Source organism: Neodiprion virginianus, chromosome 1 (genome assembly GCF_021901495.1).
Source record: "Neodiprion virginianus isolate iyNeoVirg1 chromosome 1, iyNeoVirg1.1, whole genome shotgun sequence".
Lineage (NCBI taxonomy): Eukaryota > Metazoa > Arthropoda > Insecta > Hymenoptera > Diprionidae > Neodiprion > Neodiprion virginianus.
This window is the reverse complement of record NC_060877.1, coordinates 21,939,157-21,966,345: the sequence shown is the minus strand read 5'-3', so window position 1 is coordinate 21,966,345 and position 27,189 is coordinate 21,939,157. Positions and strand designations below refer to the sequence as shown.

The 27,189-nt window shown below is 34.9% G+C and overlaps 4 protein-coding genes across 19 annotated transcripts; 2 read left to right on the top strand and 2 right to left on the bottom strand.

The window, feature by feature from the left end:
* Positions 1–932: 932 nt before the first annotated feature.
* LOC124298585 (chromatin assembly factor 1 p55 subunit) lies at positions 933–7,211 on the top strand. Its single transcript, XM_046750812.1, has 5 exons — positions 933–1,071; positions 4,041–4,539; positions 4,617–4,874; positions 5,536–5,863; positions 6,095–7,211. Exons 1-5 carry the CDS (start codon positions 1,053–1,055, stop codon positions 6,272–6,274), a joined length of 1,284 nt encoding a protein of 427 aa, XP_046606768.1. The 5' UTR covers positions 933–1,052; the 3' UTR covers positions 6,275–7,211.
* LOC124298010 (slowpoke-binding protein) lies at positions 6,664–21,017 on the bottom strand. Of its 14 annotated transcripts, none has more exons than XM_046749739.1 (10): positions 20,767–21,014; positions 20,236–20,462; positions 15,928–16,292; positions 10,217–10,389; positions 9,867–10,132; positions 9,011–9,305; positions 8,803–8,894; positions 8,518–8,643; positions 8,229–8,302; positions 6,664–7,831 (listed from the first exon to the last, which is right to left on the bottom strand). In XM_046749739.1, exons 2-10 carry the CDS (start codon positions 20,236–20,238, stop codon positions 7,705–7,707), a joined length of 1,521 nt encoding a protein of 506 aa, XP_046605695.1. In that variant the 5' UTR covers positions 20,239–20,462; positions 20,767–21,014; the 3' UTR covers positions 6,664–7,704. The 14 variants fall into 14 exon arrangements, with proteins under 14 accessions (XP_046605695.1, XP_046605533.1, XP_046605609.1 ...); XM_046750249.1 differs by lacking the exon at positions 20,236–20,462 and adding an exon at positions 7,896–7,949 and having other exon boundaries at positions 7,696–7,831; positions 20,767–21,017; XM_046750428.1 differs by lacking the exon at positions 20,236–20,462 and adding an exon at positions 7,896–7,946 and having other exon boundaries at positions 7,696–7,831; positions 20,767–21,017.
* A 967-nt stretch (positions 21,018–21,984) lies between these two features.
* Positions 21,985–24,524, bottom strand: LOC124298638 (non-structural maintenance of chromosomes element 3 homolog). 3 transcript variants are annotated; one of them, XM_046751044.1, is made up of 7 exons: positions 24,377–24,522; positions 23,752–23,796; positions 23,292–23,671; positions 23,029–23,197; positions 22,815–22,909; positions 22,447–22,578; positions 21,985–22,271 (listed from the first exon to the last, which is right to left on the bottom strand). In XM_046751044.1, exons 3-7 carry the CDS (start codon positions 23,667–23,669, stop codon positions 22,176–22,178), a joined length of 870 nt encoding a protein of 289 aa, XP_046607000.1. In that variant the 5' UTR covers positions 23,670–23,671; positions 23,752–23,796; positions 24,377–24,522; the 3' UTR covers positions 21,985–22,175. The 3 variants fall into 3 exon arrangements, with proteins under 3 accessions (XP_046607000.1, XP_046606907.1, XP_046607086.1); XM_046750951.1 differs by lacking the exon at positions 23,752–23,796 and having other exon boundaries at positions 24,377–24,524; XM_046751130.1 differs by lacking the exon at positions 23,752–23,796 and having other exon boundaries at positions 22,815–22,864; positions 24,377–24,524.
* A 283-nt stretch (positions 24,525–24,807) lies between these two features.
* LOC124298764 (peroxiredoxin-like) lies at positions 24,808–26,832 on the top strand. Its single transcript, XM_046751263.1, has 3 exons — positions 24,808–25,186; positions 25,533–25,741; positions 25,947–26,832. The coding sequence occupies exons 1-3, from the start codon at positions 25,139–25,141 to the stop codon at positions 26,401–26,403; spliced, it is 714 nt and encodes a 237-aa protein (XP_046607219.1). The 5' UTR covers positions 24,808–25,138; the 3' UTR covers positions 26,404–26,832.
* Positions 26,833–27,189: the final 357 nt, after the last annotated feature.

The following is a 27,189-nucleotide window of genomic DNA, read 5'->3' as shown; positions in this document are numbered from 1 at the left end:
TTAAATCTAATTAATGCAATTCGTTTGAGAATCGTTTGAGAGGGTTTGAGAGTAAAGAAAAATCGTTTGAGAGTTAATAGTTTTTCCGGAAAATTGATTTTAATTTTGGGTGTGAAGTTGGCCCCCATATTTTCTATCTCCTCAAAAAATAGACTTAGACGTTTAATTTTTTTTTTAATCGTTTGAGAATCGTTTGAGAGGATTTGAGAGTAGAAAAAAACTGTTAGATAGTTAATATTTTAATTGATATACCTCCGTGAAGTTGGCCCCCCGAAGTTATTATTTTTAAATCTAATTAATGCACCAACTTCACACCCAAAATTAAAATCAATTTTCCGGAAAAACTATTAACTCTCAAACGATTTTTCTGTACCCTCAAACCCTCTCAAACGATTCTCAAACGAATTGCATTAATTAGATTTAAAAATAACAACTTCGGGGGGCCAACTTCACGGAGGTCGGAATACATCCTCAGACAGCCCCCTGACACATGCTGCTAAAAGTGGTTCGCAAAATGTCCCTCGATTCTGCCGCCAAGTTCCACCACTAGTGGCGCTAGTAGTTACCTGACGAGCTTGCGCGCGGTCAGCGAGGGCAGCAAGCGTGTCAGAAGTCTACCAGGAGTCTACTAGCGCCACGTAGAGGAATTAAAAAACGGGGACAAGACGCGTACAATTTTTTAGTATACGAGCAGTGGTGAGTGTCACGGGGCTGCCCTCATACATCTCGCATACGATATCTAGGGTCTTCAACTCGAGAATAGAGCCCCTATACGATAGTTTCTAGTGTATAGCATTCAAGAAATTTCGTGGAGTGCTGTTCAACGTCACAGCAGCCAGCAGAAAACACTATGAAATTTGTCGTTTTATCTAACACTCTAGAGGTGCTTCTAATTTATAGTGAGTACATCATCTATGTCCTCAACGATGTATGGCTGAGGCCTTTGACGGTTCCCGGTTTCGGAGCATTCGCGTCTTTTTGGCGGGCGCAGTGTTTGGAGGTAGCCTAAATCTAGCTGGTTGTACAGAATATCTATTTCAAACCAAACACAAATGGGAGACAAAGACGGAGGTGAGCGTGCTGAGCGATACTTTAAGCCACAATCAAGCATTATTTCTTCTATCTCTACGCATTTAAGCAATTTAAAGTTGTTATTGATACATCCCAAATTCCTTGTGAAAGACTTGTATTTTCACTAACTTACGCGCTTCACATTCCGAATCGCATTCACAGCTCGCGTAATAAATTTATTCCTGTATTACATACACCGCGGATTTGCAAGATTATAATTTCGCAGCTCCTAGGCAATCGCGATTCTACGCATCTCTCAAATATTTCAGAACATACACAGCATCTACTTTTGCACAAAGTCGAGCGCAACGTTCGAGTCCCTCTTCGACTAGTTATTTGTAGAGGCCGGTAATTTTTTACTGCAATATAACAGTATAAGATAATATTTTTGAGCCTACGTACATTTTTTTGCCAACTTTGAGCGATTTGATAATAGCACTGAGTTCGAGCCATTATGAATTCTATTTGCTCATTTTTCATTGTTCGCATCTTCTGTTTGAATGGATGAGGTTATCAGCTGATCTGAAACATGAAGTAAACTACTGAATTATTTTAATGTAACCCAATGCAACAAGTACCCTATACAAATTCATACATTACATCCACTTTAGAAAAGGCAATTGCTTCATGTTTATAGATACTGAACAATCTTTAATCGAGTTTCCGAAGATGCAGCCTCACCCAACGAAACATGATCATAGTCATATGGTCTGGGAATGTTGTAATAGTGAGGAAACCTTTAAAAATTTCAAAGTCATTATATTGAAATGAAATTACACGTTTAAAACCCTTTGCTCGGTAACTGTGATAAATATACTCGTTACTAGTCCTTGGCGTCTAGTTGCTAGAGAGAACTGAGCATTAGAACCCCATAGAATTCTATTTGCCACAAGAAAAGTTAGGAAAAGCTGGAAATATATATATTTTTTCGAATTGAGAGAATTACAAATTTGCATTCAAACCTGTAGTTTGTAGTTTATTATATTAAACATTGGAAACATTGGAAATGCTCATGCGGATTTGAAAATAGAAAGTAGGGAAAGGGCTGATCCTAAAAGTCTTACATACACTCATTTAAACTAAGATGAAATGGATGTATATTTCGTTTATAATATTCTTGAGAAGATCAATTAACATGAAAAATGGTTTATAACACAGACAAAATACATGTAAAGCAATTAAAAATAATTCCTTAACGTGGGAAAACATTATTTTATATTTTACACATGTGCATTATTTTTCATTATACTTTCAATTTTTTCTGGTCCAGTAGTTTTGCATACATACTATTCTGAAACATTTCAGTTATACATTATATCATTTTTGTATATGTCTTTTGCACTTATGTGTTATTTATTCTGGTCCCTAGCAGCATTTCTCTATATCAACAACAATTACATTGAATTGACAATCACCTAGATTTTCAAATAAACATCATCAGTATAATTGTTAAAGCTTTCCGTACTATGTATGCAACCAATTTACAATGAATAATTACTGCATAAAGTTTATTACTTGTCTCGCATCCTATATTTATTCAATGGTATTGGTTCAGTTTACTGTAAATAATATGATAAAACGCCAACTCCGAAGCCATTTAAAATCATAAATTCAAGTAAAACGCATTAAATAAGAAATCATGGATTTTCATTTTAACATTATTCTCACTTATAGATCATAATTTTCATACTGTTTAAAAAACGTCTAAATAAAGTTTTATTGTGTTTATTCTCTTGCTCAACATTATAATGTGATTTACAATAATGTCACTATGAGGCTAAAGAATTAGTTGGAAGAATTGTTCATAATATTTGATCAGGTTTGATTTATTGAAACCTGTTGATTTGATGTCGAAACTTGAAAAATTCAGATAAAGCATAGGAAATCTAGCAGTATTTTTTGATACAAGAATGTAAAGGTAGCAATACCGCACAGCGAGTGCAAAGGCATAGCACGAGCTCAACATCGCCACCTTTTGATCGTGTATCCAATGCTACTTTTTTATTACATCTGCAACGAAAATCCTGGTTTTTTTTTATGCACTGTCCACCCACATTAAAGAAGTCTTTTAAACCTGAGCAGGAGACAAATTTTTTTTTTAAACTGCTAGCGGTACAAGAACACTTGCCTGCAACTCTATTGGCCGCTAGCGATTTGAGAAAGTTTTCTGGCACTGGTGTCTAAAAGACTCCTTCAAGTACCTGTGGATGGTTCATAAAAGAGCGCTTTTGGTACAGGTATTACAAAAAAGAATTTCAAATGTTGCATTTACTAAGACTTTGTACAGTTGTCCAACACCGGACGCTATCCATGGTATGATGTGTAGTTACATTTATATCTTGCCAAAAAATATCAGAGTGTTCCATTTCGTTATTTTGTAATCATTGCAAACAAGTTTTTCTATCCATGTTTATTGATTATTAAAAGGTGTTAAATTCATACAGAATAGAAGTTTTTTTGGGTAGTTATTTGTTTTTGCAAATTTTCAGCAGTCATGTTCCGACAATGTTTAAAAAATGTAAATATTGCATAGATTAAACTGGAAAACTTACTTTCATGCACTTCAAATACAAACTGCAGTCAATGAGCAAGAAATCTACCTGTTGTTACACAATCATGCCTGATGCTTATTTCGCCAAATAAACATTATCGGTGACATGTAGGATGTAGAGTAATGGTCACAGGTTACAAAATAAGGATTCCGCGACGGCAATCGGCATTGAGTTTCGAATAGGAATTAATTTTATTTGGTTGCTGGACAACTTGGTTGTGAACAGTGACATGTTTACACCATCTGTAGTGCTAAATTTACTCCAGAGAAAATATTTGCTCAAAACTTGTATCATCAATGGAAAAATTGCATAATATGAACGTGTAGTCTTCTTGCGAGTCATTCGTGTTGACAATAAAAAATTAATTTCCTCATATTGGTTATGCGATCATTTGACGAATGAAGGAATATTTTTCAGAAACATTTGACGATGCGGTTGAGGAACGTGTCATCAATGAAGAGTACAAAATATGGAAGAAAAATACTCCCTTTCTGTACGATCTTGTAATGACTCATGCCCTGGAGTGGCCCTCCCTTACAGCTCAATGGTTGCCTGATGTTACAAGACCAGAAGGGAAAGATTATTCTGTGCACCGTCTTATTTTGGGTACTCATACTTCCGATGAACAAAACCACTTGCTAATTGCCAGCGTACAGTTACCCAATGAGGATGCACAGTTCGATGCTTCTCATTACGACAATGAGAAGGGAGAGTTTGGAGGATTTGGATCTGTCAGTGGAAAAATTGAAATCGAGATAAAAATCAATCACGAAGGTGAAGTCAACAGGGCACGTTACATGCCGCAAAATCCATGCGTCATTGCTACAAAAACTCCCTCCAGTGACGTACTAGTATTTGACTATACCAAGCATCCCAGCAAACCCGATCCAAACGGTGAATGCCATCCAGATCTCAGGTAAAAAATATAAATAATTATTACGTTCATTGTCAAATTCCTTGCATAACAATATTATATGCATCACACTTTCGTAGGTTGCGTGGACATCAAAAAGAAGGATACGGCTTGTCGTGGAATCCAAACCTGAACGGCTACTTGTTGAGCGCATCTGACGATCACACTATATGCTTGTGGGACATCAATGCAACACCTAAAGAGCATAGAGTAATCGATGCCAAGACTATATTCACTGGTCACACAGCTGTGGTGGAAGATGTCGCTTGGCATTTGCTGCACGAGTCCTTGTTTGGATCAGTAGCTGATGACCAAAAACTTATGATTTGGGATACAAGGTATAATGCTGTGTTACGAATCCGACTTTTTTCATTCTTTAATTAATTTCTCATACAAAAGGCTTTAGGCCACTTGAATATGTAAGCAAATTATTTTTCAATTTACTAGCATGGTAATTCGAGTATATACCGGCGTTCTATAAAGTTACCCACCGACCATAGTAGCTCAGGTGCTAGCACTCATGGCTGCGGAGCAGGAAGACTGGTTCAAATCCCTGGCTTGTCAATTCGGTCCTGAACGGCAATTTGCAAAAATGGAAGATGCTCACGCCGTTCAGGCGCCGGATTACTGGTCGATGGTTTGGACTTGGGTCCAGCTACACCTGAACAAGCTTTTCGGCAGTTTCCCTTGTCCCTTGTGCAAATGCGGGTGTTTCTACTACAACTGCCACAAATCCCTGCTATACTCCTTACTTCCTCCCATCGATTGCAAATATAATTGTGATTAAAAAATAATTATTATTATTATTGTTAAAGCTATTTGGACCACTGATTTTTTTAAAACAGTTACTGAGACAATTTTCAATTACAAATATTACTAATTACCACTTATTTCTTTCTGATTATTAGCTATTACAAACATTTCACTAACACTGAACTGGTTCAAATAATATATTGAATAACCAGAGTTTTTCTAATGTGTTTTTATGCTTGCGGACAGATGTAATAACACAAGTAAGCCGAGCCATACTGTGGATGCTCATACAGCAGAAGTAAACTGTCTGAGTTTCAACCCTTACTCGGAATTTATATTAGCCACAGGCAGTGCTGACAAGACGGTAGCTCTGTGGGATCTGAGAAATTTGAAGTTGAAGCTTCACTCATTCGAGTCCCATAAAGACGAAATTTTCCAAGTACAATGGTCACCGCACAATGAGACAATTTTGGCTAGCAGCGGAACCGACAGACGCTTACATGTTTGGGATCTGAGTAAGATCGGAGAAGAACAGTCCACTGAAGATGCCGAAGATGGACCACCCGAATTACTGGTAATATTCACTGAATTCTACAGTTTGCAGCCGATTTTGACTCGTTTCGTTGTTGTTCTGTATGTTAGGTACTATTATAACACTGGTAAAAGAAAAATCACTTTCATTGTTTTTATTTCCTTATTGTATTTTGTGGTTAGAGAGAGTGAACAACAGATGTAGAAACTTGGATTTGTAAAAAGTAATTTTTTTTTATTACCATTGGAAAATCACGTAATATTTTTGTTTTAGTTCATTCATGGTGGACATACAGCCAAAATAAGTGACTTCTCTTGGAACCCCAATGAGCCATGGGTTATTTGTTCTGTGTCAGAAGACAACATAATGCAAGTTTGGCAAATGGCTGAGAACATTTACAATGACGAAGAACCAGATACGCCTGCAAGTGAGCTTGAGGGTGGAGCGTCATAATTTGTTGCAAGTAATTTATTACTAATGGTTTATACCTAATCTTCTTGTACCAAATAATAATGGTTCATCGTCATATTTCATAAGTTTTATTGCATAAGGTGTTTATCATTTGGTTGAACGTTACTTACGAGATTTCGGAAAAATCACTTTGAGCTGAACAAGCAGGGTATTTGTAGATATCCTTGTTAAAGTCAGGTTATTCCACGTTTATCTTTACTTTTGTACAGCGTTCTGTTGATCACGCAAGTTGATCCCTTGGACACATGAGGCTGACTGCAGTTAACAATCATTTTATTTCGGGCACATACAGAGAGTTTATTAGTATGTCATTAGTGAGATGAAAATTTCTCTTGCTGAAGTTCATTTATGTTGATCGTTAAATTGTCTTCATATACCTAAAAATCTCTTTGTAATATTGTAATACATATACCCAAATTTCTCACGTTTTTTTTTCGACATAGAGCAGAGAGTTTTAGGAGCATACTAAAATGTAATTTTCAACAGTTATGGAATAACAAGAATTTCTATGTGTGTCCACAACATATGTAAGTCAAAAAATTGAAATTGTTGGTTATCGATAAATCCGGATGGATACAAAGATAGTAAGAATAATCACTTCATGCAAATTGTGTGTTCAATGGGTCATCTCTTACTTAATTATAAATATTATCACTGAGCGAATTGACATTATTACTTTTTCTACGAGTGAAAATATTCTTCTAAGATATTAATTAATGAATAAACATAAATAATTTGACAAAACTCACAATCTATTATATGTACCAGTGTCATGTCATCTGGATCAGAATCTGAATTGAACTGTTTTTTATATCAGATCTACTGTTTGTCTGTTGTCAAAGTTTTACAAGGTATCCTGGCAACAAAAAATGTGTAATGAGTTATGTTATTGTGTTGATTAAAAACTTTGATTACATGATTTATGATTATTGATAATTCATCATAATGTACCTAACCGTTGGCGGGAAGTTTAAATTTTTCATCTAGAAAATTTAAAATGAAATAATAACGTAATTATTTTGTGTTTCATCTATTCTAATACCGCGATTATATTATATTTGTATTAGGTGTTTGATTTATTCTTATCATAGTCTTTAGTATCTCAGGAATATCATTAGTTCAAAGTTCGTTTGCATGAGCATACTCGTACGAGTAGTTTCTCAGCGTTAATTATTGTTTTTGATAGTAAAACAGTGAAAAGTTGATTGGAGTGTTGATTCATTTTCTGTTTATATTTACGAGGTATACGTAGGTATACAGTATCGTATAAGTGACTAACAAAAATCTACAATGGTTGTTTTTTCAAACGCAATAAAGAAACATTGTTTAACGCGATAAAATTAAAATAAACCCTGATAAATACAAAAAAAAATAAAAAAATTTACTCAATTAAATCGCTCCTGGTCTGGATTTTAAATAGTTGTAGTCGAAAGCTCGTCGTATATCTCAGCAAGAAGTGAAGACTCCTCAATTTCTTCTCTATGTTCTGGTGCAGGATTGTCAAGCGATACAACGTCCTCACTATCAATACTCTCCAGTCTGTAGGGCAAATCAAATTGTACTGATAGCATTTGAGATTAGCATGTGAATATTCACACATTACCAGTAGATTCTTCTCGCGGCTGGCACATCGCCTGCGGAATGAGATCTGTGTCTGCTAGCATGCAAATGGAATTAAAATAATTCAAAAATCAATACTCAGCATTCCAAAATTGACTACAATTAAAAATAAATTCGCATTTATTCACACCACAATTAGTTTCTTCTATTTTTCAACTTAAATATTCATTCGCTTGAATTGAAGTGTTTACCTACAAAACTTGTATTTCTGCTCATCGTGGTCTGAATAAGCAAAACTTAGGCAGGAAGTAACTACTAACTGTAAATCGCGATAAAAATTAGTACAACGGTTACATTTTGAAAATAGCCAGGTTACCTCTTGTTGATATGTTTTCGTTTAATTCCATCTAGTAAGTTAACCACGGGAGGTGATAAAGTTGGACGGAACATCTGTAACAAGTATAGGTTGAGACTGTATTCCGCTAGGTATATTCTAAATCATTTTGCAAGTCTTTTTTAGACTTCTAATTAGATCTTTTATAACCTGAATCTCCAGAAATTTTTTAAGATCATAGGCTGAAAAATTTACCGAATTGTGGCCCCACATCCATGTTACAGTTATAGATATCTCTTTGTTTATAAATTATTTTACAGAAAATTTTTACCGTTACCGGCGCACTTCGCATTTCGCGAAGATCAATATTGCGGAATAAATCATGTAACAGCAGCTCCTCCACGCTGGGATAGCGAGCATCTGGCTGTTCAAATATAAGCTCCAAAATTTCAAGAATCTGGATGAATGAGAAATTGAGATTACTCAAATGTCACTATAAATAACTAACATGAATGATGAATCGATTTATATTTTATCGTAGGAAATCGTCGCGAAAACTTTTACCGCAATATAGTCAATAATTTAAAGAACAATTAATATCGAGTAATCAACAAACCTGAGGGTACTTGTTGATATCGGACAGTTGCGTTTCTGTTGGTTTAAATGAACACAATTCATACCCTGCGCACATCTCGAATAACACATGACCTGAAAATAAAAGATGAGAATTTTATTCAGATACTGTAAATTTTAAATTGATGTCATTTGGGATGGATGAGTTCTGGTAGAGCAGGAAGATTCGATAAAATTAGCAGACTCCTTACCGAAACATATCGTGTCGATAAAGTTTAAGTGCGACGATCGGGAAGTGACAACGGGATAGATACGGCTTGTGAAACCGAGCAGAGTATTTTCTAAACCTGCTAAACGAGCGACTCCGTTTTGAACAATCACATTGCCAGAATGTAAGTGTGTCACCGTTGGGAAGCCACGCTCTTTCAGAAATAACAATGCTTCTAAAATTTGACGACCTAATCGCTGCACCTGTGGTAGCGGTAGACCCTTGCCACGAGTCACGTATTTTTGACTCCAATCTTCATTCCAACAATTCCTTTCGATCTGTGGAAGAGTTTTTTTTGCTTCATATTCGTACAATCTTTCAAAATGCTTATCCAAGTGTTTAGAAAATCTGTATTATTTGCCCAACCTTTGTAACGTGTATCGTGTGTTTTGTTTAGTCCAGTATTAAGTTTTGGGAAGTTATGAATGACTAACAATAAGAAGGTCAAATTGTTTATTTAGAGCGTTCCTAATAAAATGTCACTTCGAAGTTTCTTGGTAAACGCTTTTAAAATAAAATGAAGAATTATATGAAACTAGTTTTATAAACGGGATATTTTCACCCATCGGGCTGTTACTTTTAAATGTGCACGAAGTTTTTGTGGTAAAATTAGTGTCAGGTTGTCAGCAGAAATTGATACGTTACAATAATTCAGAGGTCCAAACTTTTCCAGTAAAAAACAGTACCGCTTTTTTTAAGCACGTGTAAATCTACCGTTCGTTAGCAAATTGAATATTCTACCGTCACTTTGGACACAATATATTGTAGATTTTGGTGACTTCACACGGTAACCCAAATTATGGTCATAAATAAAGTAAATATAGTGATAAGAGCCGTACCCCATATATGAGGTCCTTCAAACTTCCTTGATTGATGGGTTGCACAAGAATCACATAATTCTGCCCTTTGAATTCCTTGAAGTCGAGATCAAGCACAGGGCAAATATATGGGTGTTGCAATGCAAGAAATAAATGATTCAGCGTCTCTCGTATGGACGAACAGATGTTTATTGGGCAATTTCTGCTCAACGGTGCAAGCGTTAAGAGCCTGTCGGCTTTCAGCGTTGTATCTCTCACCGCAAACCAATGTTTGTCGACGCGAGATCCTGTCGTTGAATTTGAAAATAGTACGCATTGCATGTAACATCGGGTATAATTAGTGATGAATCTCGGAACTCTTTGCAACTTACCAACGTTGTTTAGTTGTTTTGTCAGACTGTACCGTGTTGATCCTTTAAGATGAGATTGGCAAATCGTTAGTGCTTGAATCCTAGATCTTTTCTCCATCTCCATACATTCGCCGACATCCTCACAAGCGGATGGTCCGTAGCAATCCAGAGCAGTGTACTGATGCCGTCCGTTTCTATGACACGTGAATGGGATGCGTTATAAAAAAAAAAAAAAAAAAATTTCAAACACGGACATTCCAACTATGTACCTGCCGAAATTAAAAAGTCTTGTCGCTGCAGAATCGTACTTCTTTGGAAGAGAAATGAATTTGAGAACATGCCAGTATCAGAAAATAATTAAATGTCAATCATTTCAGACAAGACTTCGTAATTGCAACGTTCAAAATAACTGAAATTTGGTACTTTCGATCCGATGCTAACGTTTTTGTGTTCATTTTGCTTGCTGATCAGATACGCGAAAAAGAGCTCAACAGCCCCATTCTAAACGCAATTTTGAACAAAAACACTCCAATGCATTGTCATTTGACGCATGAATAAATGGATTTTAATGTGGATTTTACGAAATCGCAATAGTAAATAATCAATCGATATTCCCACAATTGAATTTGGAAACTTCGCTGAAATTTTTCGATAAAAAATTATTGTAACTAATGAAAAAAAAAAACGAATAAAAGTATTTTTGTATAAAAAACTCTTGTGATTTTACCTTTTACGTGTAAGTGTAATCATTTTATTGGTCTGAAAACTAGAATATTATTGAAAGTTCACAATACTAATAATAGTGCTACTTTTTCCGCGTAGATGAGGGAAAAGGTATGTGAGAGAACTTTATGCTACTTTTCTCCCATTTGTCAGGTCAAAAAAGTGAACATTATCGTTGAATCGAGAATAAAAACTTTTTTCAAATCGTTGATATCTCGTATTAGTTTGTGTTATTCGAATTTCCTCAGATTTATTTCGATAATAGGAAGAATGTTCACTATCATTATTGCAAATAACATTACTGGAGAATTCTTAAATGGAATTCATGACTCTTCCCAAATTTTTATCAAGGTGGTCCCATTTATCGTCAACTATAAAGGGACCGGTTTTAACATAGGTACCTGACTTTAGCAGCTACAACGAAGGATCTTGAATTTGAAGGTTTTGTTTCGAGTCTTGATTGTATTTTTTAATTGAACGATAGATGCATGAAGGCATAAAATATGTTGTACCTATGTATATACATTTCGCGATAACATTTATAGGTATACCATGTTAAAATCAATAACAAAAATGTATACTCTTATTTTCATACATCATTTCTTTTGGATGGTAATGGAAAATTCGGAGTGTCAACATCTCCTTCGTCCGACCACAGAGCATCGTCGTGATTGTTTGTCAAACAGAGTCTTGTATAATTTATTTATTTTTAATGACAAATAAATAACAGAACTAAAAAACAAAACGACTGTCAAGGAGCGAAAGAACTTAATTTCTGTATTTAGAAATTTAGACTAATTTTATGACCTTGCATGGCGATAATAGCAGGACGAAAAGTTTTCGGGTACGTATGAAAAGAAAAATTTTTAAGTTGAGCAGATTTTTGCGTTATAATCCACATCAGAATTTATCCAATTAAATACATATACAGGAGTTCCAATCTGTAACCATTTACTCGTCTGCTTGTTACACGGAATATTAATGTATGCAAATATAGACCAAAGAAATATACCATCATACTTAGACGCGAGATTCGTAATTATAAAGATTTATCTTATTGTTAGTCGATTACACAACTATGCAGCAAATTTTTTTTCTCTCTGTCCTGAAATTTAATTCATGATTTTTCTATTCATTGTGCTCCAAAATAAAGGAAAAGTACCCATATTCCATATAAAATTTGCCTTTGTAACAGTTTTGATAATAATAAATTTTTTCGAGTTATCGTAGAAATATTAAATATTTCTGGTATAATTAAAAATACCGCGAAAAAACAAGTTTGAATAGTTTTAAAGCGGTCGTCTCTGGATTTTTAGGGAACAACAAAGTTAAAAATTACCAACAGCTAGTTGAAAACATGTTAAAATACTTTAAAACCATGGGTTGCAGAGTGTCTCTAAGAGTACATATGCTGCATGCTCATTTAGATAAATTTGAAAGCAACACGGAGGCGTACTCAGAAAAACAAGGAGAACGTTTTCATCAACATATAATGAAGTTCGAACAACGTTATCAGGGCCAATACAACGAAAATATGACAGGGGACTACATTTGGGAGTTAGTGAGAGAAAGTACTTATGAACATGAAAGAAAAAGTAAGAGGGTTCACTTTTAAACTTTTTTCCACTATTTTGTAATTTGATATGATAGTAAAAGTTGACAAAAATTACATAAAAATATATTTGTTTCGAGTTATCAATAAATAGAAAGTTTTAACTATGGATTTTCTAAAACACTGTTCAACCATTCTCCTGAATACAAACGCAAACGTATTCAGGGCATATATATTTTTTTCGTCTAACTATCGATAAATCTATCGAAATTTCATGCCCTCTTATCAAAGTCAAAATTCGTGTTGACCTGTGTTATTGATTGCGGGTCGAATTGTAACGTATTGCACTTGAGGTGTATGTGGAACGTGTATATGTGTTGCGTAATTCGTACCTGATTTGACCTGAATAATTCGTACGCATGTGTAAACCGCATACATTTCGCCTAATTAAATGATGATCAGGAGATGTGGAACGCGGAGACCAACACCGGACCAACCGCGAGAAGCAAGGATTACGTTTCGTTGCCCGAAGATTATCGTCATTGTCATTGTTATTATGCCACAATTCCGGACGACTGCAAAGGTTTCATCCAATAAAAACAAACAACAGTCATAATAATATTATTGCAATCTGGTTAACCACCTTATTCTTAGCAGGAATAACGACATTCGACGGTAAATATTACGCAAGTTTCTTTCCCATGTACGTATTTTTACCAAACTGAAGAGACATATTCAAAGGCATGCCAGAAAATCATACCGAAATACGTAATTTTCTTTTATTCCTCAGAGTCGGAACATTGAATTCACTTCAGGAAACGTATTCTCAAAGCCAAGTAAAAATAATTACGCAAATTTGCTCTTTGAAATTATTGTCTCGAGCACCGTGGCGATGAAACGTGACGTCGTTAGAATAAAAATTATTTCAAAGGCTTTTAAAAGGGTACTCAAATGTTTGCAAATAACATCAGATTTAGCAATTAAATGTGAATTGTAAACTCGGATTTATTGTACCTTTGCGGTCGTCTGGTTCTGGGCCTAATTGCATTCATGTAAAAAAAAAAAAAAAAAAAAAAAGAAAATGTATACTCGCTTTGTTCTCGAGTAAATTTGTGGCGTGAATTTGTATCACGAATCCCTTGAGTTTAAATAACTACTCCGAACTCTTATAACTGCGATAGATCAATACACGATTAAAAAATGATCGATGCGTAAATTCGTCTTTTCGTACATAATACGTCTGGTTTTCACGTTCACTTCACCCGCACTGTGATACGATATACATGTACAGTTTGTTTGTCGTTCAGTTTAGGTTCTTGCGGTTACAGTTGGCGATACTCAAGCTGTAATTCGACGGATGTCAGTAATTACGATTAACCATAACTCACAAATTAGGACATATTGTACAGTGCTGGTGATACTTTGCTCACTTCACCTTTCAGCACCAATTTTGGCGACCGGTACACATGGATTGGATACAGCGTTTTCATTGGTAGTATAATTGGAAGATTTCCTGTTTAGGGAAGACCTAAATTTTTTTTCCTGGGTTTTGAGCACCGGGTAAAAACCGTTTTGACCTATCTCGAACAAATTCATTATCATTTTGCCATGATTAAAATAAAAAATAATAATAATTTCTAGGGCACGACGGAGCCTCGCCAAAAATTTTACAATCATTTTTTCATCTTAAATAACTCCGCATCCTTTAACTCTACCTGTACTAAAAAAATCATTGATTAATTACACTGGCCAACAGTGGTTTTGTTGCTCTTGATATTTGAGTCGTCTTAGAAAGATTCGATGTCAACGACCTTAGGAGTAAGCGTAGTTTTTCGAAATTGGCTCTAGTTATTTATTTTATCGACATTTTCATATATGACTCAAAAAAGCAATGTTTAGGTGAAAAATTCGATTTCTTTTTTTTAATATCTAAAGTTTATCAAAAAAATACTATCAATAACCTTAGTTATGCTTACTTTATTCGGGCAGAAGTATAAAAAATATAAGAAATATAATACTTTGTTGTTCTCGCCATGAAAAAGAGGGCACAACAAGTTTCTTCGAAAGGGGGGTATTGGGGTGTACCGAAAAAAAAAAAATTAAAAAATTTCTCTCAAACACGCATCAAACTTTCGGTAGAGCATCTTATATAGAATATCTCAGCCAAATACGAGCTTATAATATTGATTTTTTTCCATTTTCCATTTAAATAACAGGTAAAAAAATTTAGGAAAAAATATATCTCATAAACGTCTGACATATAAACCATCTAAACGTACATCTAATAAACTATCTGTATTAACAGATTCTTATAGGAAATTTCACGCTCTATAAGAAACTACTGATATAGAACTTTAACCGTTCAAGAGAAATTCGCCTTTAAACATTGAGTCATCTCGAATACAATACTACAATAACATAAAAACCAGAGCCAATATAATATAATCATAATTATATTCGTAAGTTTTACGTTCTCAAATACCAGGATTCACAGAAAAAATCAGAGCAACAAAAAAAAGTATTTATTTTGTAGAGCTGTGTTATCTACCAATATGTATGACAAGAAAAATGTCTATTTCGGAGCAAAAGGCCTTTATTTAAAATATTATTCTTAAAAAATGTTTAAAACAATTTCTTTTATCTCAAAAGAATGTTGCATACTCTAACTCAATACATATTAAACAAACGTCTAATAATATCTCGATATTAAAAAAAAACTTTGTCAAAATTTTTTACGAAGTCCGTCGTGCCTCGTTTCCTCAAATTATATTTGTAATTCGACGAAATGAATTATTTTACATGTTCATACGTGACATTATTATAGGCTTATCTCATTTATATAGGTATTAGCGTAAAATCAAACTAACATAATTATTTAATTGTTTTAAACTCTTCAGCACGTATTAAACTGATAAAAATTAGAATTATATGTTTGCAATGAATCTTATTGTAAATTAGGTATATTCTTCAGACTGCAACAAGCACTATATTTGCTATATGCAATCTGTTGTCAATGATCATTGCTTATCGCAGAGTAGATATTTTCAACACACTTTTTCCCTACTACTGTATTTTTTGTGAAAATTGTTTTTTTCATTTTTTTATATCTCTAGTTCATTTCAATCCAAATTTGAACTTCTTTGAAGTCTCACTTGAGCAATACTTTCCTTATAAATTTTAGTGCCATCGAGTAGTCCCATCGATTTTTGATTTAACACGATAAAGGGCGAGCTTCTCGCGTCTTTTAAATATTTAAGTACTGCAATTAAAATTCGTGAACATGTTCGATAAATCAAGACAAAATTTATAGCATAAAATTTCTCCATCGCATATTACAATGCTTGATTTTTCTAGCTCTCTTTCGTTTCTCTCGAGCTTATGAAATACTTGAAACGGTGTAAAGAAACAAATCGATCAACAACAAGTGCGAATGAATGAATAGTAAAAAATGACTTACCTAATGTCATTCTGTTCTCTGTTACGCGCTGCTGTAACTCGGTTGAATAAAATCTTGGCAAGACTATCAATTTTGTTAGTCAGCTGGTAGCCTTTTTCTTCTTCACTCTCGTCGTCCTCGATGCTTGCGCTTCGTCCACGCCGATCAAGAACTCCTCTGGCAGAGAGCATAGCCTCAGTGTCCAATTCGATTGCACTTTGGGCCCGTCGAGTTACTTGCCGTCGTTTACGCCGTGACTTTGGCCGCACTTGACAGAAACGATCGTGTCCGGTCATATCCGGTTCACGACGATTTTCACCCTCTTCTCGCCGGTTCATATTTTGATATAAGTTGAACATTTTCACCCGGCGAATTTGGTCCCAAGTCTGTGACATCGGAAAAATATATCTTTGCAAAGCGTAGTATTAACAATAAGTAAAGCATATTGTGTTGCACTCGACCAAAGAACGATACTTGAGTATCTGCACTTAGCTCTTTTTGCTCAGGAGCAATTATAATCAATGGTATTATATCGTTAAGCCTAAACCGAATCTCAGGCAACAATTAATCGTAAACCAAAAATCGTATAAAGAAAGACCAATGTCTCAAAAATATTACAAGTTATAGAGCAATAGAAATGTTTGAGTTTATGTAATCTGTAATTTAGTTCGAATGACTTTCAGTTTAAAAAGTCATTTACAAAAACATAAATTTTTCGATGTCCCTGATACATCTTTTTCCCTAATTGTTATCTGGGATACCACCTAGGCTGGACCATAAAAATATCCGCAATAACAGAACAACATGCACCGACATGTAATTTCCTCATAAAGATGATAATTAAAAACCGTACTAGGATGTATAAATTGTAACTATGAAGATTTTTTCAAGCGTTGAGCGAAATATTTCGCTGCGTTGAGGTACGAACGTTAAACATAGAATCATAAAAAATAGGTACTTAATGACAAAATAAACGACAAATAAAGGAATAAATAATTATGTCACTAAGAGAGGTCATAATTACAATTTAAATACCGCGTTCATGCGTGTCAAAGCTATTGAGAATAACAAAATCAGCTGATCATCAGCATTACTGATACTGTCTGTTTTTTTTCGTGTACGCAGTCTTGTCAAAGCTATTATTCACAGCTATGAATCTAGACCGTACAATCATGTCAATTTTGTCAAGAGATTTCCGAATGACATCTGATCATCAAAAAGCTATACGTGAAATTCCACAAACCATAATTTAACAGTCGATTTTTTCACGTTCTCCTACTGACCAACATAAGTTGATATCATTTAACTTTAAACTTTGAAGAGCTAAATTTTTTTTTTAGCTACCCTGCACTCGGGTGATCGAATAAAATATCGAGAACTATCCAGAGAATTTTTATGGTATACCTCGAGACTTCATTTGATATTTGTATACAGTAATGATTCACATGAATATAAAGAAAGGTTACAAGTAAACGTTTTCGATACATTTTGAGTTTCACTGAAATCGCGCACGGTGTGAAACGATTGTTCAGCTATGAATTTATAAAATTGGTGAATGGAACGCAAGATTTTCTAAACTAGTAGGAAAAGTATCGAGCACAGATGCAGATAGCAAGAATTTGACAGGCATAAAGAAGGTCGAGTTTCCCAATTTAAAATATCCGTGACTGATCTTACTTGGAAAATACCTGCTGCTGGAAAAAAAATTCCTTCACGCTTGTTCAACTTGTATTATTTACATGCAAGGGTGAGATAACATAAAAATATATTCATACATACTGACAAAAAAAAAAGAATTACTACAAAGTTGAAAAAATGATTCAAGCATTACGTACACTTATAATTAGTATAAAATTTGTAACAAAAGCGCACGCCAAAGGAATATTATACTTACTTGTTTACTAAAAATGGTAGAAATGATTGACGAGAGATGAAAAAAATTCTACTTTGCAAAGTAACGATTCTCGGCAAAGGTGCAGGTTCGTGATTTATCTGCACTAGCGTTAACTTTCATCGCTGACGCGACTCGGAGCCCTCGAGGACAAATCTTGGCGGGACAAGATGCTCGGAAGTAATGAGCGGAAGGCCGGGAGGGCGGCGGCGGCGGCGGCGGCGGCGGCGGACTGCAAAGCTTGCAGAGCCTGCAGAGCTTGCAGAGCTTGCAGAGCGAGCGCGAGGGATGCACTGACTGTGACATAGATTCACTCGGCGAGGGGCTCGCTGCCCCGGGGGCAGAGGGCAGAGCTGGGCGAGGCTGGGGGTGGAATGGGGGATGCGGGCGGCGCGTTACCAGCCGGTGGTTGCGGCCCGCAGCGCGGTATCCGGGACCAATCTGAATCAAACCAAAAGCTCAAAGCTGTCCGTTGCGGAGACAAGTAGATGGGTTACGAGTGGTGCAGCATGCAGGCTCGTTAAACGACAATTGCAAAGTGGAACAGTGAGCAGCTTGGCTGCACCGGACTAGCGGCTAGCTGTCTCCTTGTCGGGATTAAGGGACTTTCCGAAGCCGTGTTAGGTCCTTTCTATACGATCCCGCCTGAAAGTAAGGTAACGCTGGCGGCTTAAATACGCGAGGGGCTGCAGACCTTTGACCTCACGCGGTTTAGAGACAAAGAAAATAGCTGGGTGGGGTTTAAAATGTAGGTAGATCGAGAATTGGAAGGGCCGCGATAGCGAATTTTTCAAGAAGCGAAAATGTTATTCAGTGTAATTTAGAGATATGGAAACTCGTGGTATGGAATAGTGAAAAAATAGAAAGGTCAGAATAAAGAATGTCAAATGTAGAGTCGTCAGAATTCGTTTCGATAATATAGAACCGTATACAGATTTTAGATTCTGCCGTTCCATGTTTTAAACTTTCTATATTTTGTCTTTCTGTGCTTCTCATTTCTGTATTTTCAATTTTCTGTACTTGAACTTTCTACATTATGATAATTCTACGAATTAGATTTTCGCGTCTTTGCAAATTCGATATTTTGGTCCGTCTGTCGATCAGCTATTCTGGTTTTTTAACTCCACCCAAATCGTTTACATGCACGTACGAGTATGATCGGTGTAGAGTTGCGTGTACCAGTGTTGAAATTGTTAATTTTTTCAAGTTTCATTACGCGGATGGGTAATTATTTGGTATTCTTGAATAGGATTGTTAATAAGCTCTGGAATCCCTATCGATAACTTTTTCGAAAAGTTGTGTGAAGATTTTTAAACTGTACCAAACTTATTTTGAAATCTACATGAAAACCTTTGGTGAATCGTCGCAGGTGGTGATGATGATGATAGTTTTAAAGGAAATTATGCTGCCACAAAGTGCTGAACTGAAGAAGTTTTAGCATGCCGCATGCACTGATCGACAAATTTTCCCGTATATGTTTAGGGAGGAATGAAAAAAAAAAAAAATTTCCTGAGGCAATTTTCCAGTTTCTACCGCAGTTCAATAGTTTGAATGTCTTGCCGCTTGATTGTCGCGAAATTATACAAGTTTGGTTCAACAGTGTTGAATATATCCTTTTGAGAAATAATTTTAAAAAAAATGCATTTACGTACTTTAAAGAGAACATGTTTTTTGTTCCAAAGCTACTTGAGAAGAAAAATACCTATAATTTCGGATCTCTTCGGAGAGACTTAATATATCAAAGCAGATCATACACGAACAGATTTGAAAATAATGATATGTAGTTGCAAAATGCCGTCACTGGGTAATTTTTGAGTTTTCAATAGCGTGTATGTACTAACAAAATGGAATATCCGTTCAGTTTACGTTCATATTTCATTTTTCGAATTTATAACACTCCTCAGGTTTTCATAGCGATTACGGCTCTACGACCGAAACAATTTTCGATTTTTTGATCACTCTGACAATAAGCGGAGAATCCTACGTAAATTTATGCCACAATTAGCTGCTACAGATTTGTGTTGTTTGAACCTGAATGACGTTCATGATACACATCTCTGGAACCGAAAATGAATTCATTATTCATCTACTTCTGAAATTCTGGATTCAAAGGACAATAAGTCACCTTGAAGAAGAAACGACATATTTCAAATTAAAATATAAGAATTTCAGATAATCATGTCAGTTTCTTTGTAGTTCACATGAATTACGTAATAAATCCACTCTAGGTTTCAAATTTGGGTATGTAACAGTAATTTGTGCTGCAGTCAAATAATGCACAGACATTTTTTTCGTGCATCAAGCTTACCTGCGGAATTAAACCTAGAATACCTTATTTCACTCCCATTTTGTTACTGTCGCGAGCTTGCACTTCGATTCGAGTACAGAAGTACACATGTTAGTATGTCTACGACTACCGTAGACTCAATGTTATGTATCATTCACGGCATATGTATGCACAATGTACGTCGGTTGAGACGGGAGATTGGAGTCGACGCATTAATAATATAACTGGGTCATCCGCGTCGCCGTAGACTTCTCTCCTAGTCGTACCCGTTCCGTATGACCTCTGCGTGAAATTTGACCATACAACTTCGTCCCGTAGGTAATCTCACCTGCATGCACGGATGCCTAATCCCACGGCTTCTGCGAGTCACGTTGTTTTCTTTTCGGAGATACGAAAAAGCACAAAGGATTTTGCCAAAAAAGAAACATCAATTGGGGTGACGAGTATTTTTCGGACCTCTAACGGCTGTTAATTTCTTGCGTTTTTCGATCATTTTCTCAGCACCGTGTTGATCGGACTTCAAATATAATTATTTCTGTGGTGATTAATGAAATGAACAATTGCATGCACTAATGTTTCAATATATATCAAGTATTTTTTCATATAATGTACCTATATGCTGTTTGAAATTAAATTAGTACAGTTTTTTCATAAATATACATAAAAATTTCGAAATACGTACCATAAGAATCTCCTTCTGAATTCCCAGATTCATTTAATTCCTGTAACTATCCAACGGAAATTGGAATTTGCGATGATTTTTGATTTGATATTGACTTCTAGTGAGGTAGCTGGGAATTTTTAATAATATCCTCATCGGTATCAAAGTATTACGAAAGAGCAGCGTATTAGATATTCAAGAACTTTGGATGCGATAAAATGTGGTAGGCTTTTTTGTTTGTTACTTCAGTAACACAGGTCTGCAACGAAATCCTCCTTTAAAAAAATATGCCGAATATATATCTGCTTTCTACATTTTGCTGTCACATATATATTTCATATTTTTTTTTTTTTTTTAATTCAGAATTTGTGTTTTGTTTTTGCAATTGCACTACTTTAATCTATTTAAATAGTATCTGTACATACAAAACCAGTTCGAACTGATAGAAAGTGAATTAAAAGAAGTTAGAAAAGAGAAATTAAGAGAAGACGTTCGCTGTGAAACTCCAATCTATGATATAAAAAGAAAGAATACTAAAAAATAACGAGAATCATACTAGAAGATAGATTCTTTAACGATTTTAATGTTTAAACTTTTAAAATCTATAACTTTTGTAAATATTGTTGCTATCATTAGTGTTTGATTATAACGAGTAAGCAAAAATAGCGTTTTACTAAAAAAAACATTATATGAAAAGTATACGTGGTACATACTTTTTATTACTATATTTCGATGCAAGACCATCGAATCTATTATAATTGCATATAGTAATGAGAAAATATTTTTTTGCAGATATAATGAATACGTAGTGTGTTCATCCGTTTCAGCCGCAAACCGATATTTATTTATGGTAAATTATAAAGCTAGTTTTCAAATATTCAGAAAATAATCAACACTGCTTTATACACCAAAAAACGTGCTGTAAAATGTTAAATATGAGTGGTTAAGTTCTCTAAAACACAAATTTTGTTTCTGTCTCGCGATGAACATTTTAAGGCACAAAGTATTCCATACAAGTATTAGAATTGTATCTCAACCACTTTTTTCTCACGTGTTAGAATCAGCTGCATGTATTCGTCTAAAAACTTTAAATATGTTCTGTTGTCTGAGATTGAGTTCTGAAAGTGAAATACTTTATATTGGAAACATGCATTGGCCGATAATAATTTTCATCTATGTTGAATCTTTTACCCAATATTTAAGATTGTGAATATAATGATGCATGAAATTATTGTTACAAAAAGTTTCAATAGATGTTTAATAAAAAAAAAGTCCATAATACATAAAATTTAGCACACGAATGTATGTAGTATAAAATACAGAAATAATTAGACGGACACGGTTAAAAGTCTTGTTACAAAAATAGTACAGTGCTTCATTATTTCCTAATTTTCATATCAGTTTATTAAACTCTTTGCAATAGGTTCACCTTAGTTATCGTCTTCACTCTCTATGCTTTGGCATTCGGACTCATTCAAGGCATTGAATTGTTTAGGCCAGCTTTTGATCGGGCGATCGTTATACATCTAGAAATCGAAATTAAATATGAAATCATCTTCACATTACTAAACGTAGTCTAATGTTAGAATAAATATTTCTAATGTTATATAAATATTAAATATTCATAAAGCTTCATTAGACTTTTTACAAATATTAGAAATAAATCGATATATTTTTGTGTTTTGGCGTATTTAAATTTACCTTCGAAACGAATTCCAACAAATGACGTTTCGAAACCTCTTCCTCGGCACGCACACCCCAATGAAACTCATATGCAGGTGGATCCGATGATCCTATCTTGGGCATTTTTAAATACTGTTGTTTCACAAATTCCTGAATAGAAATAATATTTACATTAGATAAAGAAGAAGAATAAAAGTTAGTTGACGGAAAAAATGTTTAAAATACTATAATCTTTAGATGGAGATAATGTATATCATTACCGCTAATAAGATAAAACTTTCTGAGGATATGCATAAACATATTATACACCTTTCAAATGAATCTTTGGTATTGGTATAAGAAGTTGAATAAAATTTTTTTTCATTATTTTTATTACTTATACTTACAACAGTGATTATTTTGTGTACATCACCAAACATCTGAGTCTTAAAACCGTCTCCAGGAATTATTGTCAATTTTCTTAAAAAGTCCCATAACAATTCTGAAACATCAATTACAGTAAATACACAGATCGCGTATGATTATCACACAGACTGAGCCACATTTGACTATATTAAATTGCTCAATGAAAGTAACGTTAACAAGCAAGTAAAAACAAACCTTCCTTGCATATACCATCCAACATAAAAATATGAGCAAGAACCAAAATCAGCAAAATTCGACGGGGTTTTTCGCTCTCCGGACACGAAAGATGTGGAGGATTCATTGTAATAGCATTTGTCAAAATGTATTTGCCAGTTTCAAATTCTACCAGATTAAAACCAAACACCTAGAAAAATGAGAACAAGAATAAAAAAATGTTCACCAAAACATACCTAAATTCTGTATTGAATTACTTGTTGAATTTTTCTTTCCATTCTTACTTGAGTCAAAGTGGCTTTAACTTTGGTCATAATCTTGCGATAATGTTTATTATATGTTCCAAAAACATTTTTAACCAATTGTGGTCTTTGTATGACATGCTTAGTTCTGTCAACTGCTAATAAATATCTTATCACGCTTCCAACTAGCTGATTTTCTTCTTCAGCAGTCAGATCTTTGCTTTGAGTTGCTTGAGACTGTGTCATGTATTCATCGTCATCATTTTGCTGGGTTCTCTGGCTGGTTGGTGAAGTGTTTTTGGTATTTGTTTTACTGGCTTGCGAGGCGTTTCTAGTAGATCGTTTAACTGATGAGGTATTTCTAGTAGAACTCTGAGTGCTTTGTGCGGTACTGCGTGTATTATGGTTTCTTTGAGACATGGCTAAAAGGTATTGATATTTTTATTCGACATTAGATAAACTAGGAACTAACCCAAATTCTGCTTAATATAATAATAATTACTGCCAGCACCCGCCGATAGGGTATGTCTCCAGAAGGCGCAAATGCCTGTGCGGAGCAAAAGGGGAAACGAATCAGCAACCATTATATTAACATTGCATATTTTTTAATAACATTTTGAGAATAGCTGCATTGTTGAAAAATAGTTGTATAGTATACGTTAATATACTTTGTGTGAAATACTGAGTTTATGTATAGAATAAGAGTTTATAAAAGGTAGGGTGAGATTTTGATGACTTCAATCACAAGACGAAGGCAGGCATAATTACATTTTAATACTGATAACTTTTAATCACAAATATCAAACTTATGTTAATTATAAATTGTTTGCTCCATTTCCTCAAATTTTTTAGCTAATGTTGACGTTGCAAACTTTAATACAATGATTTGTAAATCAGACCACAGTTATGGCATTACTCCACATAAATTCCATATTGACAAACAAAATTGTAAAGTTATTTACTGTCTCACTATTTTGTGCAATAAATTAAATCCAGCCCTATGGCATTGCAGCAAATCACCGTCCCGAATGTAAGGTTATAAATTGTTTGGACTATGAACATCAACACTGAATTACTCGGGAACAGTGGGCGAGCATTATTTTCAAAAAGCAAAATTCTTTACGTACCCTCATAAACGTGAAATACTTAATGGATATAAAAGTCGTGAGCACTTAATAACGATCAATTCCAAACGTAGAGGAATGATTTATTCCTTAAGTTCTGCTGTCTATGTCAGGTTTGTCGTAATGATGTTGGGAAACAATAACACTGATGCTTCTGCAGCGCTACCTTATGTTGACGCCAAAAGCATGTACTTGCTTAGTTTTTGAAGAATCAGATTTAGGTATTTACCACGGTATTTACACGTCGAATCTTTGATTTACGTAATACCGTCGGTAGCATAGTGAACACTGCTGGGATGTCGATAACAAATAACACAGTGGCTACCCTAGTTTCCTTCCCTATCGACAAAGTATAAATTCTTTGGTGACATTGTGATATTCATTGAGTACCGTCCGTCTGGTAAGGCACACCTCTACTAACCATGACTCGGCCGGCGCGGCATTAGAATATGAAACGCAACAAAACCAGATTATAAGTTAAGAATGTAAAAAAGTATGAGAGGTGCCGTGCTCACCATACGAGCAAATTTATGACTAGCCTGTAAGAAATTCAGTCATTTTCTACTGTATGGATAGGACGTCAGCCTAAGGAAGTAAGACCGATCTTAAAATGTGTATGAATTTGGTTACATAACCTCTTCGGTAACCGCTAACTCATTTCGACGGTCGTGCGATCAGTGAAATTAGTCAATCAGCCTATGCGTTACTTTTCAATCTGCCGTGCGGTATCGACGTCGTCGTTAGCGTAAATCAAAGAACAATCTCATGATGTCTGGACTAATCAGAAATCTTTCACTTCAAGCTAAGCACTTGGTAAGAAGGACAATGGCTCAACTATTTATTGTACTACTATTAACACTTGTTTCAAATTTTTTTAATTTTCAAACGTTATTGTTGCTTCAAGCATCTAGAGAGTCCCATCTTATTTTGGAGCCTCAATTTCTTACCGCTAACTAATTTCTGGTAATTGTTGGTCATACTTCAGAGAAATGTTATGTGGATTTGTGCAAATTCCCAAATTTGCACAATATTAACATCCTTTAGTCGCTGTTAAATTGAAAACAATTACCTAGATTTATACTGTTGTATAGTTTAATGATTTTATTCTAAGTCATCAGTGATTAAAAGGTGTCGTCAAAACTAACGTTTTCTCTGGCAGGTAAAACAAGGACTGGCACAATCCGCAGTAAACGCAAATATCCGTAACTTTACTGTTGGCCCCAGGCTGCTAAATGCGTTGGGACCTCAGATCCAGAAGCCAGCCCCATCATTTACTGGCACCGCAGTAATCAATGGAGACTTCAAGGACATAAAACTAGAGGATTATCGAGGAAAATACGTCGTCTTGTTTTTTTACCCATTGGACTTGTAAGTAGTTTATAATTTACAAGTAGAAAGATAATGTATTGGCATTTTTGCTAGCATTTAGCTGATATTAATGGCAACTAATTTTCATAATGCAAATATTTGTTACATTGTTTCTCTAGAAATTAGTTTTATCGCGCTGTGCGGTATTTGTATTTACATATAGACAGAATATCTTTTACCTGAAAGTACGACCACAATGTTTCAGCACATTTGTTTGCCCAACGGAAATAGTTGCGTTCAGCGACCGAATGAGTGAATTTGAAGCGCTCAATACAGAAGTTATCGGCGTGTCAACTGACTCCCACTTTAGTCATTTGGCCTGGATTAATACTCCTAGAAAGCAGGGGGGGCTCGGCGGACTTCGTTATCCGTTGTTGAGCGATTTCAGCAAGCAAATTTCAGCAAAATATAACGTTCTCATCGAAGATGCTGGGGTTGCCCTGCGAGGACTCTTCATCATCGACAAAGAAGGCGTATTGCGTCAACTGAGTATAAATGATTTACCTGTTGGCAGAAGTGTTGATGAAACACTGCGGTTAATAAAAGCATTTCAGTTTGTTGAAAAACACGGAGAAGTTTGCCCTGCCAATTGGCAACCGGATTCGAAAACAATTAAGCCTAATCCTAAAGACAGCAAGCAGTACTTTGAATCCGTTAATTAATCAACTCCGTCATACTTACGCAGACTACAGAAACAGACTAATATGGCAAGAAATACTGCGTAGTGGCTTCGGTTGTTTTTTTCTTTGTCCATTTTTCCCCGAAGGACAGAATTTTTTCGTTGTAAGTGATGATCCTACGTTTCAGATAAATTACTGTTTGCAACATGTAAGAATGCAAAACTGATGCATTTACACACAATATGTTTTCTGAGACATTGGAACTGTAAGAAACAATATTTATGTATAAAAAATTAAATTGAAATGAGAATGATGGTAATTGATATAAAATGTAAGAGATACCCCCATGTTTAAAATATTTTCAATTTATTTTTCTATATCATTTGGTACTTTAATGGCTGGGTAATCGGAGCTCTGGGTTTTCTTATACTCACTTGTGAAGTATGAATAAAGTACAAGCATAGCACAGCATTTCAGTACTTCTTTTTTGTCAACATATTTCCCTTTTTTCTGTTTTCAAGGTTGATGATATTAGTTAGGCAAATTTTGAATGACTTCCACGGCTTCTGTTTAAGTCAAGATAATACTTTCGTGATAAAAAACACGGAACACTTTTTAATCATGTAGGTACCTACCACAAAATTTGCTGTATCCTCAACATTCGCCTATTTTATTTGTGGTTTGATAACAAGTAAGTTAGACCTCATCAACCGTTATTTGAATTTCACGTAAGTATGTCGTTTTGTAATCGTCTTTCGAATTTAAGTTATAAATATTAAGAGATCTACACATACCAGATATTCAATGTTCTCACTTCTGGCATTATTA

Coding starts and splice junctions, on each gene's coding strand:
- LOC124298638 (XM_046750951.1), bottom strand. CDS start 23,669: ATGTCTCAAAGAAACCATAATACACGCAGTACCGCACAAAGCACTCAG. Junction 22,910..23,028: donor GGATGGTATATGCAAGGAAG/GTTTGTTTTTAC, acceptor TTGATGTTTCAG/AATTGTTATGGGACTTTTTA. Junction 22,272..22,446: donor TGTTGGAATTCGTTTCGAAG/GTAAATTTAAAT, acceptor TTCGATTTCTAG/ATGTATAACGATCGCCCGAT.
- LOC124298764 (XM_046751263.1), top strand. CDS start 25,139: ATGATGTCTGGACTAATCAGAAATCTTTCACTTCAAGCTAAGCACTTG. Junction 25,187..25,532: donor CACTTCAAGCTAAGCACTTG/GTAAGAAGGACA, acceptor TTTCTCTGGCAG/GTAAAACAAGGACTGGCACA. Junction 25,742..25,946: donor TTTTTTTACCCATTGGACTT/GTAAGTAGTTTA, acceptor ACAATGTTTCAG/CACATTTGTTTGCCCAACGG.
- LOC124298585 (XM_046750812.1), top strand. Junction 4,875..5,535: donor CTTATGATTTGGGATACAAG/GTATAATGCTGT, acceptor GCTTGCGGACAG/ATGTAATAACACAAGTAAGC. Junction 5,864..6,094: donor ATGGACCACCCGAATTACTG/GTAATATTCACT, acceptor TTTTTGTTTTAG/TTCATTCATGGTGGACATAC.
- LOC124298010 (XM_046749577.1), bottom strand. CDS start 20,799: ATGAATCTGGGAATTCAGAAGGAGATTCTTATG. Junction 10,133..10,216: donor AAAACAACTAAACAACGTTG/GTAAGTTGCAAA, acceptor ATTCAACGACAG/GATCTCGCGTCGACAAACAT. Junction 7,832..8,228: donor CGAAAACATATCAACAAGAG/GTAACCTGGCTA, acceptor TTTGCCCTACAG/ACTGGAGAGTATTGATAGTG.